Raw genomic sequence first — 20,786 nt, 5'->3', positions numbered from 1 at the left:
CCATTGCCCCACGTTTTATTTACAGGTCAACTGCTAACTAAAGTGCTCTAGGGCTGTACCACACCTAATTTGTGTCTAGATGCACCTATAGGTGTCCTATTTCAGGTACTAGATGTACCGGTTATCAGTGGACTCTCAGCCTCAATGTCGTACCTAATCCCTTACATCAATTACGGATCGGCACCGATTGTTGATTACGTAAACCTTATGAATGCCTTTTCCTCATTATTTTTTCCTCAATCTTAATTTCTGTCAACTTGAACTTAAACAGCCTATCATCTTCACTCCCTCCCCGTACAATTACTCCTTTATCTGGCTGGGACCAACAAATATGGCCAGGCACCAAATATTTGGGTCGGAACAGAAATGTTCCGACCTAAGAACCAAGTTGGTTCTTCTTACGAAGAATAGAACTTGAATTGAATTATTCAATGTACGGTTATTTATTTCTAGATTCCTAAATTCTTTCATGGAAATGGCTAGCTCAGCAAACATAACGAATACCCTAAAGCTTCAATCTCACATCATATCGGGAAATGTCGAAAAAGAAGCACTGCCACCATATGAATACCTTCCTCTCGCTAAGAATATACATACGCGCGTACTAGATCTTCAACCAGCGATAAATTCAGGTGCCCCTTTACATGCCACTCTGCGTCATGTGGATTTAGACTCGGATCTATTCTTCGACGCTGTCTCTTATACCTGGGGAGAACCTATTTTCAACGAAGAACTTATCATCGACGAAACTTCATCCGTGAAAATCACCGCAAATCTTCGTGATGCGTTAGTTCGTTTTAGGTTGCCAACTGAAGTCCGACATCTCTGGGTCGATGCGGTATGTATTAACCAATCCGACAATCGTGAAAAGGAGAAGCAAATACCGCGAATGGCGCAAATTTATCGTGGTGCCTCGTCTGTGTTGGTTTGGCTCGGTAATAGCCAGGAGGGTTCTGTTCATGTGAGAAATATCGCACTTTCGACCCAGCGTTTGCATAGTACGAACTCTATGAAGGAAGCCAACGACCGTGAGATCCAAGACATACAAAGGGCATTGGATGGAATCGTCCGTCTCCCTTGGTTTAGTAGGCGCTGGATCATTCAGGAAGCCTCGCTGAATCCAAACGTCACCCTTTTCTGTGGAAAAGATACCGTTCCATGGCTCAGGGTTCTGCTGGCCACCGCAGCATTACCTTGGGAATTGGTTACCAGAAGTAAAATCCTGATACAAGTCTTCAAACGTTGCTGGGAATCCCACGTAGGTCTAGCTTCAGGGTATAGGCAAGAAATAATCGAACTTCTGGTCGATTTTTCAGATGCAGCTTGTTCAGATCCTAGAGATATAATCTACGCTATTGCGGGACTTGCACAGGACGTTGCTTTCGGGGCCGGCGGGCATAACGGCGAAAAAATAGTCATCGATGTTGATTATACGAAAAGCGTAGAGGAGGTTTTCGATGAGTGTGGTTTTTCGATGGCCTCGAGCGCTGTGCACCTAAGAGGGAGAGGAAATGAATGTCTCGGTAGATTCCTGACGGAGGCTATCACCCGAGCCGATGGTTCCCGCTTGGGAGGGCATTGTTCATGGGCGCCAGATTGGCGTCTACCCAAGATACGAGTACCAATTCGAAACCTGTATGATGATCTAAATATTACCGCCCACAAGACACCCAAAGCAACGCTAGTACTTCCCGATGCCTATTATATAGGATCAGTTGCATGCATATTTAGGTGTTTTCCTAAGGATACAGATCATGCTATTGCAACTTCATGGATAAATGATCTCCTCGAATGGGCTAAAGAGCAAGTAATGGCCAATAAATCCAGGACATATTTGAGCGATGAAGAGACGGAAATGATCTTAGTCCAGCTACTTTATATAATGGTGGGAGGGGAAGCCGGGTGGGCGAGACCGAAACTACCTGCGAAGATCGCAGACTACATCGAAGAAGTTTCAACGATGATGCAAGGTCGATTGGTGTTTTCCATACTACCTGTTACATATTCTGGTCAGCAAGAGACTTCCCAGATTGAACTGGGAATTGGTCCGTCGCATACTTACGTTGGCGATATGGTCTGCAGCGCTGGCGTGAGACCAGATGAAATCAGAGAAAAGTGGAGCGCAGCTCGGACGAGATATTTATTATTTCGAGAAACTCGGCAGTCAGCAATCGCTAGAGCGAAACCTTTACTTTCATGCCTCTCAGGGGACGTGGGAGGGGAAAAACGAGTTACCAATCATCCCACTTTACTGAACTGGTCTGACTTCGAGTTCGAAATGATCGGTGATTCCTATGCATCCCCTATAAGATCATTTTTGATGGTGGAACATCGCAGATCTAATGAACAACCAGCTTTTCAAGTCAACCGTATAAATATTGTCTAAGACTATGATACGAGTCGTTTCCAGGCCGACATTATTGCATAGTAGCACGTCTCGCAGCAGGTGTTAACGTATGGAACGACAGGGACTTTTACGGCACCCCATAACATCATTTGCTACACCTCCTAGCGCGCTACTTTCCCAAATACTCAAGAAGACGCTGACAAAGTGGCGTTGTAGGCTTGAGACGCTTACTAATAGACGCCTCTCGCGATGTAAGACGCTAATTATCGCGTACGTCGACCCTAAAGCAGCGATCGAGGACACAGTGAGAGCGCAGAAGAAACTCGCTGATGAAGGCGAGATTTGGCCATCATATGTCATAACCCCTATTCAAAAATTGTCCCCATTTATTTAAGATACTCGAATTCCTATGAGCCAATAAGGGACTGCCTTATTGGATATGGTATTTTATGCCATTTTGTCAAATTTGATTGTTCTCATTTGGCATAATGAGAGATTCGAAGTTAGAAACCCCTGTGATTTATACTAATTAAAATACTGGGGATTCCCATTTCTCATATAAGACTTATGAATAAGAACATTACTGATAAAATCACAGACTTAATATTGGACTTTGAGGTGGAAGTAAAGTAGGTACATGTAAAGCGATGGAATGTCTACCTAGATACCTTGATGGCAATTTAATCTAGTGGTGGCTAAAAAATTGGGCTAAACCCGGATTCCAAATAAAGTGTCCAGACCAATTAAACATGGCTAGGACATGATAGCATTTTCCGGACAGTCTCTTCTAATAAAGGGATAGATTTTACTAGCTGACTCCACACATCTTGACTAGTTCCGGAAATCTCTGCCAATCATCTCAAATTCTCCGACTACGCCCATCAGAATTGGAGTTGGGCTTTCGTTCGTCCGTCGCAAAAAAACGATTAGAATTGGACAGATAATCAGAATGTCTGCTTCGGATAACTGGAGGAACGCGTCAAGCTGGAGGATGGGAGCCTCTGATCCATCGCAGGCTAAGAATACCAGGGCCCCCTATCAGAACCGCCTAGCAACTTCGTCGTGGAGAACAAAGGATGCCGGTACCGCTCCTGGCGATGGAGAAGCTAGGCGTGAGCGTCAACAGAGGAATGACTGGACCCCCGGAAGCCGTCCTTTTGATCGCGAGAGGACGAATAGAAAACCCCAGTCTGATGAGGGTGGGGCCGCGAAGGCCATCGCCGAGGGACGCCGTATTTATATAGGTAACCTACGATACCAGGCTAAGCCAGACGACATCGAGGAGATTCTCAAGGCCAACGATCTCGGGAATTTTGAGTCTATACACATGTCTATTGACCACTTCACCGGCCGGAACCCCAGCTACTGCTTCGTCGAGTTCCCAGACCGTGAGTCTGCTGACCGTGCCATGACTGAACTTGAGGGAAAGCTACTACTCGGCAGGGAGGTCAAGTGCCGCCCATGCGTACCAAAAGGCGGTCCTTCCGGTGGTAGGCAAAATTCTTCAAGCATGGACCGTTGGGGTCGTTGGTCTGGCGAGAGGAACGGTGGCAGTCCCCGTGGTGAGCAGGCTCCAGAGTCGGGAGAGGACAGTCTACGGTATACGAAGGACTTCTCTGGCCAGCGTCTGTACGTTGGCGGCTTGCCCAGGATGCATGACCAAGCGACGAATTTCTCGGAGATCAGTGAGGTATTCAAGGGTTTCCAGGTGTAAGTCTACGCTTCCAAGTCCTTGGTTTTAATGAAACCTAAGTCATCCTAATTCAATGTGTTCGTAGTGAGGCGATCAGCAAGAGAATCACGGCCCACGAATCAGCCCGCTCAAGGCCTGGCAATCATGATTTCTGCTTCGTGGACTTTGCTACGCCGGAACAAGCCCAAGCGGCTATGGAGGCGGTTAATGGTACCGAATTTAGCGGCGGGAATTTGAAGGTGAACCTCGCCAGCGGACGGTCTCGTAAATGGCAGGAGAGGGATAATCTCAATGGCAATGACGCAGATAAGCCAGCGGAGCAGGTAGAGTGAAAAACAGACGTTGATTGAATACATACACGACAATGTCTCGCCCCTGACGGTTGGTACCCGGGGCAAAACGAGAATTTCTTTGAAGAAAATCCATCGTCAGCCCGGTTCCCTATCTTGCGACTTGTGTAGGGCTATGAAAGAAATCAAATAAAACGCAAACACAAACACAAACGAGTCGATCAAACAATAGGCACTCCTCCTCAATGCCCTCGAGTATCGTTCGGTACTCTCAAATACTCCACGTCCCCATATCCTCGTGACTGTTGACTGGCCTTCCTTTTTTCGCGTTTCTGTCGCCATCCCCATAGTCCCTTATTTTTGCTTCGGAATACCCTGCTTCTCCATGTCCTTCTGCTTCTTCACCTCTTTCTTCGCCTCTTTCTTAGCCTCTCTCTCGGCCTCAGCTGCTACCTCCTTCTCAAGTTTCTCCACGGTCGATTTCCATTTCTCCATCACTTTGGCCCAGTTATTGAGGCACTTGTTATGCGAAGATGGAGCCTTGTCCTTGTAGGCGACATTGACTACCCTTTTGAGACCTCCTAGAGTCTTGAAAACATCGTCGGGGGAAGGCATACTGTCGAGCTCTTGGAGATTGGCTTTGGGATCGCGAGGTACCTTATATTTAAACTTGCGTAAGATACTAAGGTAAAACCGGGACAGGTTGGTATGACCCGAGGGTGTCGTCACCACCTTGTCGACAGTTTCCCACGAGGTTCCAAGATCCTTGGTAGGCGTCCAATACTCCAAGTTACATTCCATGCCCAAATAGTCGTCCCGGCGAACTCCAATGACCGTGTAATTCCATTGTACTGCTACTCCATCGGCACCGTATTTCGGCAGCTCACGCGTCAGGGCACCGGTCGAAGGGTTGAGCGTAGTGTTCTTGCGTCTAGTTCGGGACGATACGGGACCTATGGTATGATCAAAGCGGTTCTGGCTCTTTCGGAGTTCTCCGGGGAAGTCGATGTTCGCAGCACCGATTGCTTCTTCGACTAGATCCTTGCTGCCCAATCGCACATACCATGAAGGAAACTCATCTTCGGTTGGGTTGACGAGATTTCTACGTTCGAACACTAGACAATATAATCATTAGCAGCAACTCGTGATTATTAAAAGCAGTAAGATGAGAATACGTTAAACTAAAGTTGAAACCGAGAAGGATCGTGAATGGGAATGAAGAGAGTGAATCAAGGTCGGGGCAATGGGAATAGCCAGGTTGAAGGAAAAACTTACTCTTCATGTTGAACTGTTTCATCGCACGTAACCTCTCCTGGTCAGCGACTCCTGTGTTATGAACATGACGAATAACTAAACTTGGGATATTATAGGCATCCCCAAACATGAAGTCTTCTGGTAAGATGCCTGTGCGCACCCGAATGTAGGGAAGATTCCACGCCGAGGGTCTATCAATAGGTACTCTTGAAAGGGCCATCATATGCGCGGCTGAAACCCGGTGATTCAGTATAAGACGAAGTTCTTTGAGGTCTTTGCATTGGGTGAGCAGAGACATGAGGAACGTCTTGGTGTGGCCAGATGGTCTATGATGGGGAATGAAAGCCCATTCCGGAAAGTTGGGTCGAAAGATGTTGAGTTTACTCTGAGACTGGGAATAGATGAACAATGTAATGTATCGAATCATCTCCCTTCGCTTAGGGGTAATGGCCGATAGGAACACATGAAGATCTTCGAAACACTCGAAACAGAACGTGTTGACGCGGTAGAAGACGGGGAATTTTTCCAGTTCGTGGTAAATTCTTCGGCAAACACGTGCTAGGGAAATGACGTCTAACGGATCATTGCTATTCCTATAGGCAATGGCAGGAAAAAGGATAGATTGACTCGGAAAGAATTTGTTGGCTCGCTTGGTCACTTGCTCCGGTAGGATTGGCTTCGCGACGGCAACGACGTATTCATAAATCATGAGCCGAATCTAAAAAGGAATTAGTTAATTGAATAAACTGTAATAACTCATGTGTAATATACTTACTTCGAGAGGAAGCATGAAGAAATAAAGTTCATCGTTCTTCGATGCCTGGTGGGCAAGGGGATCATCGGCGGCAGGAAACTCGACGATACTCTTCACTTCTTCCTGAGTAGACATCTTGCCAGTCGTTTTTTGATCGGCTTCGATCAAGAGATTTGTTGAGTGGATTTGATAGGATGTTAATGAGAATGATAGGAGGTAAGAGTCGGTTAGTAATTGAAATTTATAGGTAGCAGGTGTCTACCTAGTTGACTGGTAGGCGAGTCAATAAGAAGGTAGCAACCGTACTACCTGGAATCCTTGAGCTTTGAGAAAGAAGGTGTCGATGGCTAGCTTAGTGATCGGTCGATTTGATAATCGGGTAGTAAAATGGGGATGTTCAATATCAAAGAGTGGTACTGAACAACATTGGGAATGGGGATTTGACCAGTAAGTCAGGGAATTGTTTTTTTGGTAGACCTTAATGGTTGCAGTTGAGAAGGAGAGGATTCAAGATCACAATGGGTTGGCATAAAGGTAGAAATTAGGGTAGGAGATGAGAAAAACAAGAATTGATAGGTAAGAAGACGTAAGTATGGTGAGTGGAAAGTAAGTAGGTATCTAGCTCATCTTCCCTGGTGATTTTCCCAATAGCTATTATTATATAAGGCGGCAAAGTCCACGATCTTGTGGAATAAAACGACCAGTAACACGCCCGATCAAGTATCTAAGTACGCAGGTCGGTAAATGCAATGTACTAGTTATTCTCTTATGATAAGTCTCGACTACTTAGTACTTAGGTTAGATATTCGGTTCACCGAAACAAACCGTGTATCTGCGAGATCTAATTATTAGAGGCTTAAACAAGCAAATTATTATTATTATTAGCAGATAATTTATTATAGAGTATATCCAGTTAGGTTATTTAGGACTTTCGATAGACTAGATAGGCAACTTAGGTGTATAACCCCTTAATCTATCCGGCAGCTTCATTAAAATCTGTACTGCTCCTCGATGATCGATAATTCATAATATATGTTACATAATACATAGGTAGTATGTAATAATTGAACAGTTTTAGAGGTATCTAAGAAGCTATTGTACACTACTCTTTGAAGCACTATCAGCTATTAAGGAGTTGACGACATGTACTAGTTAAGGTAATATATTTTTTCTTTTCATTTCAGTAAGCCTTGCCTCGTTGTAAATACTAGTATGATCCACGCCATTTAGGGTTAGTTATAAAAACGCGTATAAAGTAGGGGAAGTGCAACCTGCGTCTGGCAATGAAGACGGCGAACGTGGAAAAGAGAAGTTAACGAGAATAGAGAAATCGGCGTCGTAAGGTTAACGGAGACAATAATGACAAAAACGGCAGAAGCAATAAGAGTTAACGAGAAAAACGCTGGTAAAGAACGGCGACAACAACGACGACGGCGACGATATGGGCAGAAAGTGAGTTCTGAAAAAGAACGAAAGTAACACTAGTCTCGAAAAAGAGAAATCCACGATAGTTGACATTTAAGCGATGATATCGAATTAAAAAGATAAATGTTACTTATATTGTTAACCTGATTATATTAATCTTAGACATTCATCTTAACATTTCGGTCCTTATATCAAGGAATTAGGTATTTTGATCCTAGTAGGTAATTATGTAAGTTAACTTGCGTTGAGTGAAACAGGCAAAAAACAATATCCCCCGTAGCCAATAGGTTTAATGTCAATTTCAATTTCTCATACCACCAACATATAAAGGGCAAAGAGGTAATGAATATTTTCACAGTTAACATATATAGCCATTTCACAGTGCTAAGATATCATTAGTAAAGGGGTAAGAAAAAGTTTCTCAATGAAAATGAATAATATGATTTCCTGAGAACATTCACAAGAAAATATTAGTATTTATCAACGAAGCTCACTATCTACCTACCGTTCGATCTTAGAATAACACAACCGTCTCTTCGTTTTGCTGAATGTTACCTCTCATCGGGCCTCTACGAACCCATCTCACCAGTTCCTTCCTCTGAATGGGCTTGTTCGGCTTTCTAATCGACTTACTTCCATCTGGCTTACCGGCATTCCCACTTCTCTTCTTGGGAGGTCTTCTAGCACCTTTCAACTTACCTTTCCGGACTGCCCTTCCATCCCATATCAACTTACTCCAGCATTCAGTACACATCCCTTTCCGATACTTCCTTGTCCCAGGGGCCCTGATTCTTACACGGCCTTCATTATTGTAGAGATGTCTACACTCATAAACATAGATGGAATCGCGGGTTTCCTCGGCTTTAGCTTCGTATCTTGCAGGTTTCAATTCAGCACACTGAGCTGATGAGAGATGGGTACACTGAAGCCGAAATTGCGTATCGCATTGATGGCAGTCCTTGACCGGCTCTTGCTCATCTCTTCGATATTTCAGCTGCAAGTATAGGAGTTCCGTCTGGCTTACCCTGGCACAGCCGCGGCCGCATTGATCCATATCCTCGAAGTCCATGCTGGTGGTCTACTCCAGCAAGAGCTTTCTCTTACGTTTAGTCTAAGACATAAATGTGATCTTTTTACCCAGGGGGGAGTTATATGCATATACAATAGAGACAATGCCCTTGTGTGCCTTATGTGTATTAGTCAAAGGTATTGTTATATCTGCCCATTATCTTTGTTATTTGGCGATCTCTTGTATCGACACAATAAAGAATCGAAAATTGGTGATTGTTTAAATCGGCTATCTGGCTATTGTTTGAGACGATGTTGAAGTATAAAGGCGTTCAGATGAAGATCTCGCGTCATAGTGAACATGAAATCTTCGCAAATAGACTAAGATACCTATGTAGATATTTTAAAATAAGTTTACTGCCGTATATATGAACCTTTCGAGGCATAATGAGGAATAAAATCTATGTTAAAGAGGTCTTAATTCAGCTTATGGCATACCATTACATGGTGATAATTCATAGGTACCTACCAAGGTAGTAATTGCCGTATCTCGTACCCCAGTGTCATCATGGATGTGTTTACCCCTGACCTTCCATATCAGGCGTTATCGCACTGAACCGTCGCATTACTCCGCCTCACCAATCCACGAATCCAGACATTACTCCTCGAAATGCCCTCCAATCTATATCATTTAAACCCACTCTAAGCATCAATTGACAGGCCCAAACAACTTTAAACCCAGACCCCAAAATGACCAAACGCACAACCCAGCAGCCTCGTCCCGAAGCCCTCCCAAGCCGGATCTTCTCCACAGGCTTCGGCATCGCGATAAGGCCGCCTCGCGACGACGCACTCACTAACTCCCAACTCCAACCCAGCTACACAATCATAACAACAGACCTCCTAATCCCCGGCTCCTCGCCCCCCATCCCCTCCGCCGCGCTCGTAATCTCCGCCAAACTAATCATCTGGACCGGCGCGCAATCCGGCATCCCAGCGGAATACACCTCCGCGCCGCACGTAAAACGGTACTCAGTGCCGTACCTAATGCCGGGGCTCTGGGACTGCCACGTGCACTTCGGAGGCGAAAGCGAGTCGGAGGACAGCAGCGACAGCTACGCGGGGTTCATCGCGGAGCACCCGGCGGCCGCGGGGGCGCGGCTGACGCGCGGGTGCTGGGAGGCGATCCAGCGGGGATACACGTCTCTGCGGGACGTCGCGGGGTTCGGGTGCGAGGTTGCGCGCGCGATTGATGATGGGACGATTGTTGGGCCGAATGTGTACAGTGCTGGCGCGTGTCTAAGCCAGACGGCGGGACATGGGGATGTGTTTAGCCTGCCTGCCGGGGACGTGTTGCTGAATCTCGGTGTGGCGAGTATATCAGCCGGCCAGTTTGGGACGGGGATGAGTGTTATTGTGGATGGGGTTGACGAGTGCAGACGTGCGGTGCGGTTGCAGATTCGGAGGGGCGCGCGGTGTATTAAGGTACTGGCGAGTGGGGGGGTTATGTCAAGGGATGATAACCCGTTGTATGCGCAGTTCAGCCCCGAGGAGTTGAAGTGCATTGTTGAGGAGGCGACGAGGCAGAATAGGGCTGTGGCTGCGCATGTTCATGGGAAACCGGGGATTTTGGCGGCGGTTGAGGCGGGCGTTACGACTGTGGAACATGTTTCGTTTGCGGATCAAGAGTGTGTTGATTTGATTAAAGAAAAGGGGACGGTGTGGATTGCTACGCGGACTATCGTCGATATGCTCTTACAGTCGGGCGGAAAGGGCCTGTCGCGACAGCAGTGGGAGAAGGCCCAGCTATGTGGTAAAAACCATTTGGCGGCCTATAAATTAGCGATTGAGGCCGGTGTGCCGATTGCACTAGGTACTGACACACCACCGGGATTTAATATGGCGATGGAACTAGATTATGCAGTGCAAGCTGGCTTGAGTAACCTGGAGGCGATTAAGGCCGCTACCGCTAATGGCCCCTTAAGTGTAGGGGGACAGGCCCCAAAGACCGGTCAGCTGAAGGTTGGCTATGAGGCTGATGTACTTGGGTTACTTGAAAATCCGGTAGAGGACGTGAAAATACTGCAAGAAAAAGCGAATATTGGTTGGGTATGGAAAGGAGGGAAGATTTTGAAGGGGCCTGGAGTTGGTCCTTGGGGAGAAGAGTTGTAATAATAGGCAGAGTGTGTTGTAAATATACGAAAAAAGGTCAAAGTTTTCATACATCTACCACTAACCGCTCTTCTCCCCTAGCCTCTCTCCATCTGTTAGTTGATTCAACTAGAGTGTGACATCCTTTCAGTAAAAATGACCACTTTGTTGCGAAGCCTTCGCTGACTTCCCAGCCAGTCTCAGACCAGGGTTCGCCCCAGACTATTATGCCCCTCGTGGCCACTTCGTCAAACCCTTCGTAGAGGCCACCCACGATGTCCATACACAGATCATCTTCATCGTACTTCCCACGATTCAGGAGCAAATTGTCCCGCATATTTGGCCAAGGGAAGGTATCTATCCATACATCGTGTGCAATCTGTTTCTGGAGTGGTGTTGATTCAAAAGAAGGGGGGATGCTATCAGGGGCAGACGGTAAATTTCCAATATTTAGGGCGCCACCGCACTCCAGTGGTATCCGGTGGAGAATTGACAAGATGGTCATATTAGTTATGAGTGCTCGAAGTACGTTGTATTGAATTAACACAATGAGACGGTGATCTGCGGATATGGGAAAGGCAAAGTCTGGAATAGTTGCACTAAGCTGATGGTGGCTATCAAGATATGAAATCATGGGAGGGATGGCTGGTTCTTGATCTCGTGAAGCACTTGCTGAGCTATACGCGAGGCGTGAGTATAGGTCATTAGCCACGTTCGGATGCTTCAATTGTGCATCAAGCCTCTCCCAATAAGTAAAAGGCTTGAGTTGATTGTAAAGGTGGAGTGGTCGGCAGGAATGAGCTCTGAGAAGATGTATGACTTCTGTTAGCGAGCTATCTCCATCCTGCGAAGACGAGTTTGTTGGGCTATAAGATTCATTTCCTCTAGTTTCTTTGGGATGGAGCTGGTGCTGGTTTTTAGGCATTCGTTGCGCTGTCTTTTTACGACCTATAGTGGTATAAGTACCTACAGACACCACTAAAACTCAGTAATATCTAACTAGGTCATTAACTTACGCCAAGTTCTCTGATGTAGGCGGTTTTGTCGTTTCCTTCTCTCGGCTGCATCGGACAGGCCAGTCCAATTGTCGTCCTTTATTCGCGCCTAAGGATGATTAAATTCATGTTTTAGGAGGGCATAATTATTAATAGATATATGAAATGGAAACTTTACCTCGCGAAGCTGTTCCATTTCAGAAATCCGATACGCCATTTTGTAGAATTGGCAGCATTACCGGGTAACTATGTCGAAGTCTCGCAGCACAAAGTCCAGGTTTCGTGGTGTTCGGGACTAATTTATGCACTCTGCTTATTCGGCGTCTTCCGGTGAACGGTCAACGGCTCAAACAGATCCATCTTTTAACAGAATACGGTGGACGAATGAAGGACGTTGGTAAAAAGAGCGCTTCGGCATCTAGAAACTATCCGAATCGAAGATATATGCACGTAGTTGTTCCTGTTTTTGTTACTTTTAGGAAACCTTAGCCCCGGGAGCTTAAATCGGTCCACAGCCTGGGGACCGCCTAAGCCGGGGCGGGAATAGCGCACCTAGCGCCTGCCATCTGCTTATCCTGCATACGCCGCTAGCCCTATTTCAGAACTTCTCATGACATCGCCAACTCCATTGTTACAATGTAGTAGCAGTCGAGTGAGTCAACCGAACAGGTGATATCTCTAAATATTTGTTACTGTTATACAGTGAAGATTGAATAAGCTGAGAGATTTTTAAAATGGAGGAAATGTATAAAACTTCTCGTGTCTGCAGACACATTCCCTCTAATCCAAACCATACCTCAATTACTTCCGCACCACAGAGAAACCTTGAAATTCGAGTTTTCAGGATTGGAATTTCATAATATAGCAATTTTTGAAACCATATCATCGCTATGCCGGCAATGTCCGGGTTTGTTGATTTCGATCCTGAAAGGGACATACCTTCTCTTCGGAATAGGGTCATATTCATTACGGGCGGTACGTCTTAATGAGTACCACACTCTTGGTGGTTTTCCGGGTACTTGGGCTAATTATTTAAAGGCACTGCTGGCCTCGGACGAGCATCAGTCGAAGCCCTTGCGAAGCACGAACCCGCCCACATCTATTTCACCGGCCGTAATGCGCAGTCTGGAGAGTCGCTAATCGCCGACGTAAAGAAATCGAACCCAGCAGTGGGGATGACCTTCGTCAAAATGGATATGGCATCTTTAACATCAGTAAAGAAAGCTTGCGATCAGTTTCTGCATGCCCGCCTCGACATACTCATGTTAGTTACCTTGCCCATGTTTTATTCCAAGTCTCCTCTAGGGATATCTGATTAATACTGAATAGGTGCAATGCCGGTATTATGGACGAGCCTCTAGCTGTGAGTGAAGACGGCTTTGAGATACACTTTGCAGTTAACCATCTCGCTCACGCCATGATAACCAAACGGCTGTTACCTATCATGCTGAAGACGGCAGAGATACCAGATTCAGATGTTCGACTAATATCTCTTACATCCGTTGGCTGGCAAATGCATCCAAAGAACGGCATCGCATTCGATACGCTCCGTTCTAAACAAGGAAACTTGACCATGTTGGGGTTTAGCTTACGTTACGGGTAAGAAACATCCTTCCAACAACTCATCATTCCCAGGAAAGGATTGACCGAAGAAATTCGATAGGCAAAGCAAGTTATCGAACATACTCTATGCAGCCGAAATCGCTCGTCGATACCCTAGCATCAAAGCCGTTTCCGTTCACCCTGGCGTCGTGGCAACGGATCTCGTCAATAACCTGCCAACGATGAGGAAAGCCTTGGTGTATGGCACAAACTGGCTGATGGGAATCAGCGTAATGGACGAAAACAAAGGTCGCCTAAGTCAGCTTTGGGTAGCGGCTGGTGCGAGTAGGAATGAACTCGTCAATGGGGCGTATTATATGCCGGTCGGAGTGCTGAGCAATGATAAGTTGGATAAAACCGCAAAGAGCGAGGAGCTGGCTCGCGAGTTGTGGTTGTATACCGAGGATGTCCTATCGAAGGTTACCTAGATGTAAATCATCGAAATGGGAGTCAATAGAACCCATAGTTTGCTAAAAACAACCCGACACGCTCCTCTTAAATCGTTCATCCGTTACCCGCGGTCCAGTTTGGACTTTTTGAAGAATCGTAAGTATTGCGCTGCGTAGGGAATGACCATGGTTGACATTGGTTGTAGAGATGAAGCCAAACATATTTCCAAAGAGTGAAGAAATGGTGGTCGCGTAAAAGGGGGCTAATGAATAGGTAATAGGGGTGTTTCAAAGATTTCAGTAATAATTAAACTCCGGACTCCCCGCGGGAGAACTCCCAACAATTGCCCATAGAATTACGCATTCGAAATCGAAGCGGAGTAGATAGGCCGTGTCTATTCTAACCCGAGGTTTTTCATTCTTTCAAATTTTGGAATGTCACTAACTTAGTAGTGTTATGGAACGGGAACTGGAGCTGGTGCTGGAACTATTGGAACGACTCGGCCGAGAATGTTCCGCCTACCCGGCTGCCCGGTTCGCCAGCGAGCCCACACGGGCGTTCGTTTATATGACACTATCATTTTCACTAGCTTTGTCTCAGGACGACCGTGCGCTCTCAACATATCGACTGATGGCTTTGATACCGAGGTGGTTTTTTAGGAGTCATAGCCACCAGTAAAACTTGAAGTCTCAAATCCAAACGTTTTTATCGTATTATCCTTCGGTCATGTGGTTCTCGTATGCATACCTGTTAATTAACATGAGGCCGCTTTGGAGGATTCTCAGCTTGACTAGAAGAGAAGGTTTCAACGTCTAAAAAAAGACCGTCCGACAAAACACGGCGATATCTTCTAAGTGCTTAGTAGATAGTCGTGATAGCTTCACCGCATAGTTAGGTAATTCCTAGAAGATGACATTGTCAAATTAGACAATATCAAGCTCATATGGCGTCGTACAGACTTACGTAGGCTGCGTAGTTGTCTAATGAGAACGTGTCAGCACACTACTGCGTAGAAATATGAATAATGTTGATAGGGATATTATTCAATGCAGGTACGGGAGGGGGTTGTGTCGTATCCTTGTCTGTCTGGGGCGGGTATATTGGTAACATTTAATCTTAATGAAAAGCTTTCTTTACCTCATTTTGTCTCGACGTTGTGACATCGGGCATATATTAGGGGTTTGTGTCATTTTAGTGCCAAAACACACAAAAATCTCTAAAAACGACGTCATTGCTCTCCATCCCGCGCGAAGAAATAGGGATCTCTGCATCTAATAGTACGTTGCGATGTCGCGATGCAAACCGTCGATGAATATTCAATAATGCTACCCTGTGATAGGATGTCCCCATATGATCAGGTCGGGCTGGGGGTTATGTATTAGAACGCGCAACTCTTTCATCTCTTCGTCGTCTAGATTAGCTGATTAGGTACAGAATAGTTTATTATCTAAATCAATCTACTCGATGGTGGCAGGGGGAGTCGTGAAATGGATAATTTGAGACCCTCAAGAAATCCAATGAAGAGGTCGGTTGAAGTCGGTGAGTACGTAGTATGCCGCGCGATGCTGCCGCAGGTTGTAGTTCAAACGAGATCGCCGGCGACAAACCTGTCAAACCTGCTGGCGTCGCTCCACGGAGCTTCAATCTGCCACGTGCGGACCAATACAAACCTCCCAACCTTACAGGCTGACAGGGCATCTGCAGGGCTGTGAGTTCTGTATTTTATTTCCCCAATTTAAAAAGCCCTCGCACTAGTTATGATCAGCTAGAATAACTAGGAATAACGTTTGATAATCATAAGCATCCTGGCTCTTGGATAGGTTTCTTGTGTCCGTTGATCTGCGGAGAACTCAAAGGCTAAAATAGATGAAAATAGTTGATGCCTTCGGCTATTCTGTATTCGTGCTGATGGTGAGGAACGGATGACAGCTAGCTATACGATAGCTTCAGTAAGTCTGATATAAGTCTGAAAGGATGTGAAGCGCCAGCGCGAACGAATAAGCTTAAATCAATCCATCTCCTAGCGGCAACGGACGATTCGGACGCCAAAGATGCACTTAACACAGAGAGGATGCACTATTTTGGCACGAAGAAGCCGAAATAGGTATTGGGACATGGGGTTAAGTAGGTAACATTGTGATCGACGGCTCTACCATGAACTGCCATGCGGGGGCTAAAACTCCTTCGCTGGGTGCCCTAGTCTAGCTGCCTGACACCCACGCTGGTGGATTGCAACGCACGGTGATATTTCTGCTATCGCTTGATATGGAAGGAACTTCGAATTCAAGCTCTGTCAAGCAATTACCGCAAATCCTACCTGAATCCATCCTGCTGGTATCCATTCTGGCGTGTGCCATCTTGGTGCGCCAAGGTTTTGTGCTTAGATGCCACTCGCCAATTAGATGACAGGAGAGAAAATGCCCATCGCTATTCTAAGACCCTGACCGGTGACGACATCCGAAGGGGTTGATACAGCGTAGTAGGAGACTCGCCAAAGTGGGTGATAGTAGAATCAGCATGGTTGAGATTGAATGCATAGGTCAGGGGTCCGTTCGTGAGAGATTGAGACACTGCAGTCGATGCGGCCTCTCTAAGTAGTATATATCTGCGTCTGTCTGTCAGCATATCCTGATTTTCCCCTCGTCTCTTCATCACAATAACGATCAGCTTACAGTGTCTCTCACTCAGTCGCTCTCTACCATTTCCAACTCAGTCACTCCTTGATATCTTGAGCTATCAGCTTCCTCGCTTACTTAAAGTAATTCCACTTAAACACCCCCAAAACCGTCAAAATGCAGTTCACCAACTTCGCCCTTGCCGCTTTCGCCGCTGGCTCTGCCTTCGCCGCCCCGGCCGCCAAGCAGACTCGTGCCCTCGACATCCTGAACGTCGCCCTCGGCACCGTCGGCACCGTCCAGACTTCCGTCCAGACCGAGTTGGCTAACATTGAGGCTTTGATCGGTGTCAACGTCAACTCTACCTCTCTCATCCCCCAACTCGAGAGCTCTCTCCTCAACATCGCTGGCGAGGTCCAGAAGATCGTTGGTGATGTCACCCCCCTCGTTTCGAGCACCATCCCCAAGCTGGCTCAGGATGAGCTCACCAACGTCCCCGTCCTCCTGAACGGTGTTCTCTCCATCGCCAACGGTGTTCAGTCCACTGCCCAGAAGCTGGTCAACGGCATTGCTTCCGGTATGTATACAATTCCTTTTGTGATAGATAAGCAGTGATGCTAACGAAGATCGATAGATGCCCTTAAGGCCGTCAAGCCTGAGCTCCAACTCGTCCTCTCCACCGTCGAGCCCATTGCCAAGCCCGTCGTCAACTTCGCTCTCAGCGCTGTCAGCGGTGTTGTCGGTGACGTCGCCACTGAAGTCAACGGCCTTGTCGGTGACCTCAACGGTGTCGTTGGTGGCCTCCTTGCCCCCGTCACCGGTGTCCTTGGCGCCATCCTATAAATATGATTAACTTTCGAAACGGGGGGCAGTTAATGTCTGCATTTGGGGGGGTTTGAGTTTAAGATAGCGTTTTTATGGACAGGATACTGCATGCTCATGATTAGATGCTTGGATACCTTTTAGCATTTGTAAATATATAACGCGCGCAAGCCGACTTTTATAATCGACTCGGTTGTCCGTCTCCCCGGTGCTATGATCGCTTTTGAGCTGAATGTTTCTGTCTATCATGATGTATGTGGCTTGTAGATCGAGATCGTTGGATTTCTTACGTGCATTGTAGAGATCTTAAGCCAAGTTGACCGAATAGCAGTAAGAACTCTATTTTGAGTCTTCTAGTCATTTTAGAGCTTTCTAAGGTTGTTTTGATATTGTGAAGCCCTATTTGTGGATTCGTTGCTGCGCATGTCTACAAATGGTGTTGTTTGTAAACATGGTAAATGGTACAAAGTGACATGTCACCGAAAATGTTTAATACGACAGGCACCTTCTTTAACGGGTAAAGACGGGACACGACGGGATACGGGAAATAAGCTTTAAACTTTAACTGCCAGCTCATTTTCGATTCCGGTCCAATCCATCATTTAGACCTCGCATCAAATTGCTACTCCGATGTAGTGTAGCATTTTCATAGTCGAATGCGAGCGACAAGGGTTTACGGCATATTGACCATATTAAGTAGGGCTGCTACTAGCTCCCGACGTCGTTTTTACCAACAAGATAGGAGCAATAAGCATTTACGATGGCTTCTCTCTTCGGCCTCGCCCGGCGAAATTGGTTAATTCTTAATCCACCTCAAGCTTCGAAATCTGCTACGCCGCTTCGCTTTGGGATTCTTGGCGCAGCTGACATCGCGTATGTTAAAATTAGCCCGATCCTTCGCAGAACAACAGGGAGCCAGCTGACTGAAATTCTTTTAACCTCGACGTAGTCCGCAAGCTCTTATTCTCCCAGCAAAATCTCATCCAGATGTAGTAATTCAGACTGTAGCTGCTAGAGATCCCAAAAAGGCGAAAACCTATGCACAGAAGCATGGCATACCAGAAGCGGCAACGTCATATCAAGGTATACACTTCTCAGGATTCATCGACCACTAGAAGTTAGATACTAATTCGGAATGCCTGTTACGACTCATAGACATACTCGATGATTCAAATATAGACGCAGTCTATATTCCTTTACCAAATGGGCTGCATTACGAGTGGGCCCTTCGCGCCCTCAAGGCCGGAAAGCATGTCCTCCTTGAAAAGCCTTCAGTGAATAACACAACAGAAGCCGAGGCCCTCTTCAGAAATCCTCTTCTAGACGGCCCCAAGGCCCCAATTCTCTTGGAGGCAGCACACTACCTATTCCATCCGGCCTGGTCGGCCTTCATGTCCTACGTTACGCCGGCTGAAGTTGCTAGCGCCAAGGCCGTGATATGGGTCCCGATGTGGAAATTTGGTGCTGATGACATCCGGTATCGATACGATCTCGGAGGAGGTGCGCTTATGGACCTCGGCGCTTACACGGCTAGTGTTCTAACTCACGTGTTTGGCGGAGTGGCAGAGGAGTGTGAGGAGTCTATCACGCAGCCGGGACCTACCGATTCGAAATGTGACCGTCTGTTTAAGGTGCGATATCGATTTCCCGGTGGCGGACGTGGTGAGATGGAAGGCGATTTGAAAGCTCCGCTCGATCGCCTGTCGCCTGACGTGCACGTAGTGCATAATCCTGTCGTAGTGTCTAGCGCAGACGCGGGTGTTAAGGTGCCTGGGGGACAGGAGGTAGTTCGCACGCGCAAGATCAAGTTCTCAACATTTGCTCAGCCGACATATTTACATTCCATTCAGATCGACGATGAATTCATCATACGGAAAATCGGGGACACATCTGGCCATGTCAAGAAATGGACGAGTAGTAAGACCGTGAAGGCTTACTCCTTTAGTGAAGCAGGAATTGACCAGCCGGGCGAGTCTTACTGGCCAACTTACCGATACCAACTCGAACAGTTCGTCAACAAAGTCCGCGGACGCGATGTTCAACAGTGGGTGAGTGGTGATGATTCGATCAATACTATGAAGATGATCGATATGGCATATACAACCGCAAATTTGCCTTTGCGGCCCATCAGCGAGTATAAACTGGATGGTTAAAGTGTAATGTGTTTGAGGGACAGTCTGTCATTTTGGGTATATAAACGATGTTGACTTTGTCTATAATATTGAGTTGTGATATACAGTATTGACTTGAAAATATGGAGGGATGTCTTCCTACCTACCTACATAGCTTTACACATTCTCCTAGGAAAATATATTCCGTTCAGCATCCGTAATGATACAATACCATCCATGATTCTATACATCAGAATCGATGCTTGGTAGTATTATATAAGCGGGACCATTGTTGTTTATATACATATCTATGCATATATAAGGATATTGGAAATTAGCATTTCTCTACTTCGTAGCAAGGGATTTTATCGCCCTAAATTTTCAGTGGATCATCTAAATTTCCAACCCCTTTGGCCGATAGAAAATGAAGACAAAATACAACAACTATCACTTAAATCTACAATACTACTCCATATCTCATAATGGCGTTCGATAATCTCCCCGAAAACCTCAGCTTTCTCACCGATGCTGCTCATCTACTCATAAAAACAGCACCCGAGACTTCGGCATACCTAATGGCGCAACGAGACTCGCTGATGTTTCATAGTGACATAGAGCGATCAGATATGCAAAGACAGCACGTATGCGGCGCTTGTGGGCATATCATGATTTCGGGCCAAGGAAGCGAACTAAAGTTAGAAGCTGACAAAGCTATCAAAAGAAAGAAAAGATCAAAAGGGATAAATACTCCTAAGAACCTCGACGAGAAGAAAGCGCCAGCTCCTGGATGTCGAAAGCGGTTTACCTGTGGGATGTGTGGTCAATACACCAATATCTCCATTCCTCCAGCAGCACCTATATCTAGGCGTCGCCACTCAAAACTAACCAAATCTCTACCTCTTCATGCTTCTCATTTGAACAAGCCCGCCCCTGTTTCCGAACCGGTAAAAGCTTCAGCAAATGCTAGCAGTAAGAAAAGAGCGAAGAGCAGGAAGCAAGGTCTTCAAGCTTTACTTCAGCAGGCTCAAGCCTCTGCATCTAAGCCGCAAAATGGACTTGGTCTGAGCCTGAGTGATTTCATGTTGAAGTGAAGTTCAATGCTTTCTCTACCAACATGGAGATATTGAAAATGATACGTACCTGGGTCTTTAGGTACATTGCTTACGGAAGTCGCGACGAAATTGGAGAGTTCTCGACCTTTCTAACAGGCGCTAGCGATCACTAGCTCCCGGGAGATTGTGGTGCTTCCTGCCACTGATAAGCCTGATATGTCATGACCCCGCGCTACCGCGACAATTGCCCCTCCAAAAATTTTGAGTCAAACTGGAA

General features: G+C 46.3%; 9 protein-coding genes across 9 annotated transcripts; 7 read left to right on the top strand and 2 right to left on the bottom strand.

Annotated features, from left to right (window-relative positions):
- The first annotated feature begins 227 nt into the window (after window positions 1-227).
- On the top strand, window positions 228-2,418 carry GGS22DRAFT_148336 (heterokaryon incompatibility protein-domain-containing protein). Its single transcript, XM_047958982.1, has one exon. The coding sequence runs from the start codon at window positions 470-472 to the stop codon at window positions 2,384-2,386; it is 1,917 nt and encodes a 638-aa protein (XP_047818773.1). The 5' UTR covers window positions 228-469; the 3' UTR covers window positions 2,387-2,418.
- Window positions 2,419-3,185: 767 nt separating this feature from the next.
- On the top strand, window positions 3,186-4,581 carry GGS22DRAFT_164695 (RNA-binding domain-containing protein; the record flags this gene model as incomplete). Its single annotated transcript, XM_047961575.1, has 2 exons — window positions 3,186-4,057; window positions 4,126-4,581. Coding segments are annotated over exons 1-2 (1,003 nt in total), but the record flags the coding sequence as incomplete, so codon positions are not given.
- A 103-nt stretch (window positions 4,582-4,684) lies between these two features.
- On the bottom strand, window positions 4,685-6,473 carry GGS22DRAFT_189152 (uncharacterized protein; the record flags this gene model as incomplete). Its single annotated transcript, XM_047964806.1, has 3 exons — window positions 4,685-5,445; window positions 5,606-6,302; window positions 6,360-6,473. The coding sequence occupies 3 exons, from the start codon at window positions 6,471-6,473 to the stop codon at window positions 4,685-4,687; spliced, it is 1,572 nt and encodes a 523-aa protein (XP_047818771.1).
- Window positions 6,474-9,172: 2,699 nt separating this feature from the next.
- On the top strand, window positions 9,173-10,966 carry GGS22DRAFT_148318 (amidohydrolase). The gene has a single exon (XM_047958981.1). It carries the CDS (start codon window positions 9,522-9,524, stop codon window positions 10,941-10,943), a length of 1,422 nt encoding a protein of 473 aa, XP_047818770.1. The 5' UTR covers window positions 9,173-9,521; the 3' UTR covers window positions 10,944-10,966.
- Window positions 10,830-12,402, bottom strand: GGS22DRAFT_148313 (uncharacterized protein). Its single transcript, XM_047958980.1, has 3 exons — window positions 12,096-12,402; window positions 11,939-12,026; window positions 10,830-11,870 (listed from the first exon to the last, which is right to left on the bottom strand). Exons 1-3 carry the CDS (start codon window positions 12,132-12,134, stop codon window positions 10,990-10,992), a joined length of 1,008 nt encoding a protein of 335 aa, XP_047818769.1. The 5' UTR covers window positions 12,135-12,402; the 3' UTR covers window positions 10,830-10,989.
- A 142-nt stretch (window positions 12,403-12,544) lies between these two features.
- GGS22DRAFT_148306 (oxidoreductase) lies at window positions 12,545-14,310 on the top strand. The gene is made up of 4 exons (XM_047958979.1): window positions 12,545-12,892; window positions 12,956-13,181; window positions 13,247-13,516; window positions 13,581-14,310. Exons 1-4 carry the CDS (start codon window positions 12,808-12,810, stop codon window positions 13,945-13,947), a joined length of 948 nt encoding a protein of 315 aa, XP_047818768.1. The 5' UTR covers window positions 12,545-12,807; the 3' UTR covers window positions 13,948-14,310.
- A 2,229-nt stretch (window positions 14,311-16,539) lies between these two features.
- Window positions 16,540-17,568, top strand: GGS22DRAFT_148268 (uncharacterized protein). The gene is made up of 2 exons (XM_047958978.1): window positions 16,540-17,101; window positions 17,159-17,568. Exons 1-2 carry the CDS (start codon window positions 16,702-16,704, stop codon window positions 17,365-17,367), a joined length of 609 nt encoding a protein of 202 aa, XP_047818767.1. The 5' UTR covers window positions 16,540-16,701; the 3' UTR covers window positions 17,368-17,568.
- Window positions 17,569-17,917: 349 nt separating this feature from the next.
- Window positions 17,918-19,756, top strand: GGS22DRAFT_164681 (oxidoreductase domain-containing protein). The gene is made up of 3 exons (XM_047961574.1): window positions 17,918-18,219; window positions 18,296-18,429; window positions 18,502-19,756. The coding sequence occupies exons 1-3, from the start codon at window positions 18,107-18,109 to the stop codon at window positions 19,497-19,499; spliced, it is 1,245 nt and encodes a 414-aa protein (XP_047818766.1). The 5' UTR covers window positions 17,918-18,106; the 3' UTR covers window positions 19,500-19,756.
- Window positions 19,757-19,883: 127 nt separating this feature from the next.
- Window positions 19,884-20,781, top strand: GGS22DRAFT_200586 (uncharacterized protein). Its single transcript, XM_047966457.1, has one exon. The coding sequence runs from the start codon at window positions 19,940-19,942 to the stop codon at window positions 20,546-20,548; it is 609 nt and encodes a 202-aa protein (XP_047818765.1). The 5' UTR covers window positions 19,884-19,939; the 3' UTR covers window positions 20,549-20,781.
- The last annotated feature ends 5 nt before the right edge of the window (window positions 20,782-20,786 follow it).

Source organism: Annulohypoxylon maeteangense, assembly GCF_022496945.1.
Source record: "Annulohypoxylon maeteangense strain CBS 123835 unplaced genomic scaffold GGS22scaffold_9, whole genome shotgun sequence".
NCBI lineage: Eukaryota > Fungi > Ascomycota > Sordariomycetes > Xylariales > Hypoxylaceae > Annulohypoxylon > Annulohypoxylon maeteangense.
Note: the sequence above shows the minus strand (reverse complement) of the source record. Positions and strands in the feature narration are given on the sequence as shown.

Coding starts and splice junctions, on each gene's coding strand:
- GGS22DRAFT_148268 (XM_047958978.1), top strand. CDS start 16,702: ATGCAGTTCACCAACTTCGCCCTTGCCGCTTTCGCCGCTGGCTCTGCC. Junction 17,102..17,158: donor GGTCAACGGCATTGCTTCCG/GTATGTATACAA, acceptor GAAGATCGATAG/ATGCCCTTAAGGCCGTCAAG.
- GGS22DRAFT_164681 (XM_047961574.1), top strand. CDS start 18,107: ATGGCTTCTCTCTTCGGCCTCGCCCGGCGAAATTGGTTAATTCTTAAT. Junction 18,220..18,295: donor CTTGGCGCAGCTGACATCGC/GTATGTTAAAAT, acceptor ACCTCGACGTAG/TCCGCAAGCTCTTATTCTCC. Junction 18,430..18,501: donor AGCGGCAACGTCATATCAAG/GTATACACTTCT, acceptor TACGACTCATAG/ACATACTCGATGATTCAAAT.
- GGS22DRAFT_148306 (XM_047958979.1), top strand. CDS start 12,808: ATGCCGGCAATGTCCGGGTTTGTTGATTTCGATCCTGAAAGGGACATA. Junction 12,893..12,955: donor GGTCATATTCATTACGGGCG/GTACGTCTTAAT, acceptor AATTATTTAAAG/GCACTGCTGGCCTCGGACGA. Junction 13,182..13,246: donor GCCCGCCTCGACATACTCAT/GTTAGTTACCTT, acceptor AATACTGAATAG/GTGCAATGCCGGTATTATGG.
- GGS22DRAFT_148318 (XM_047958981.1), top strand. CDS start 9,522: ATGACCAAACGCACAACCCAGCAGCCTCGTCCCGAAGCCCTCCCAAGC.
- GGS22DRAFT_200586 (XM_047966457.1), top strand. CDS start 19,940: ATGGCGTTCGATAATCTCCCCGAAAACCTCAGCTTTCTCACCGATGCT.
- GGS22DRAFT_148336 (XM_047958982.1), top strand. CDS start 470: ATGGAAATGGCTAGCTCAGCAAACATAACGAATACCCTAAAGCTTCAA.
- GGS22DRAFT_148313 (XM_047958980.1), bottom strand. CDS start 12,134: ATGGCGTATCGGATTTCTGAAATGGAACAGCTTCGCGAG. Junction 12,027..12,095: donor AAATGGAACAGCTTCGCGAG/GTAAAGTTTCCA, acceptor AATCATCCTTAG/GCGCGAATAAAGGACGACAA. Junction 11,871..11,938: donor CCTACATCAGAGAACTTGGC/GTAAGTTAATGA, acceptor ATACCACTATAG/GTCGTAAAAAGACAGCGCAA.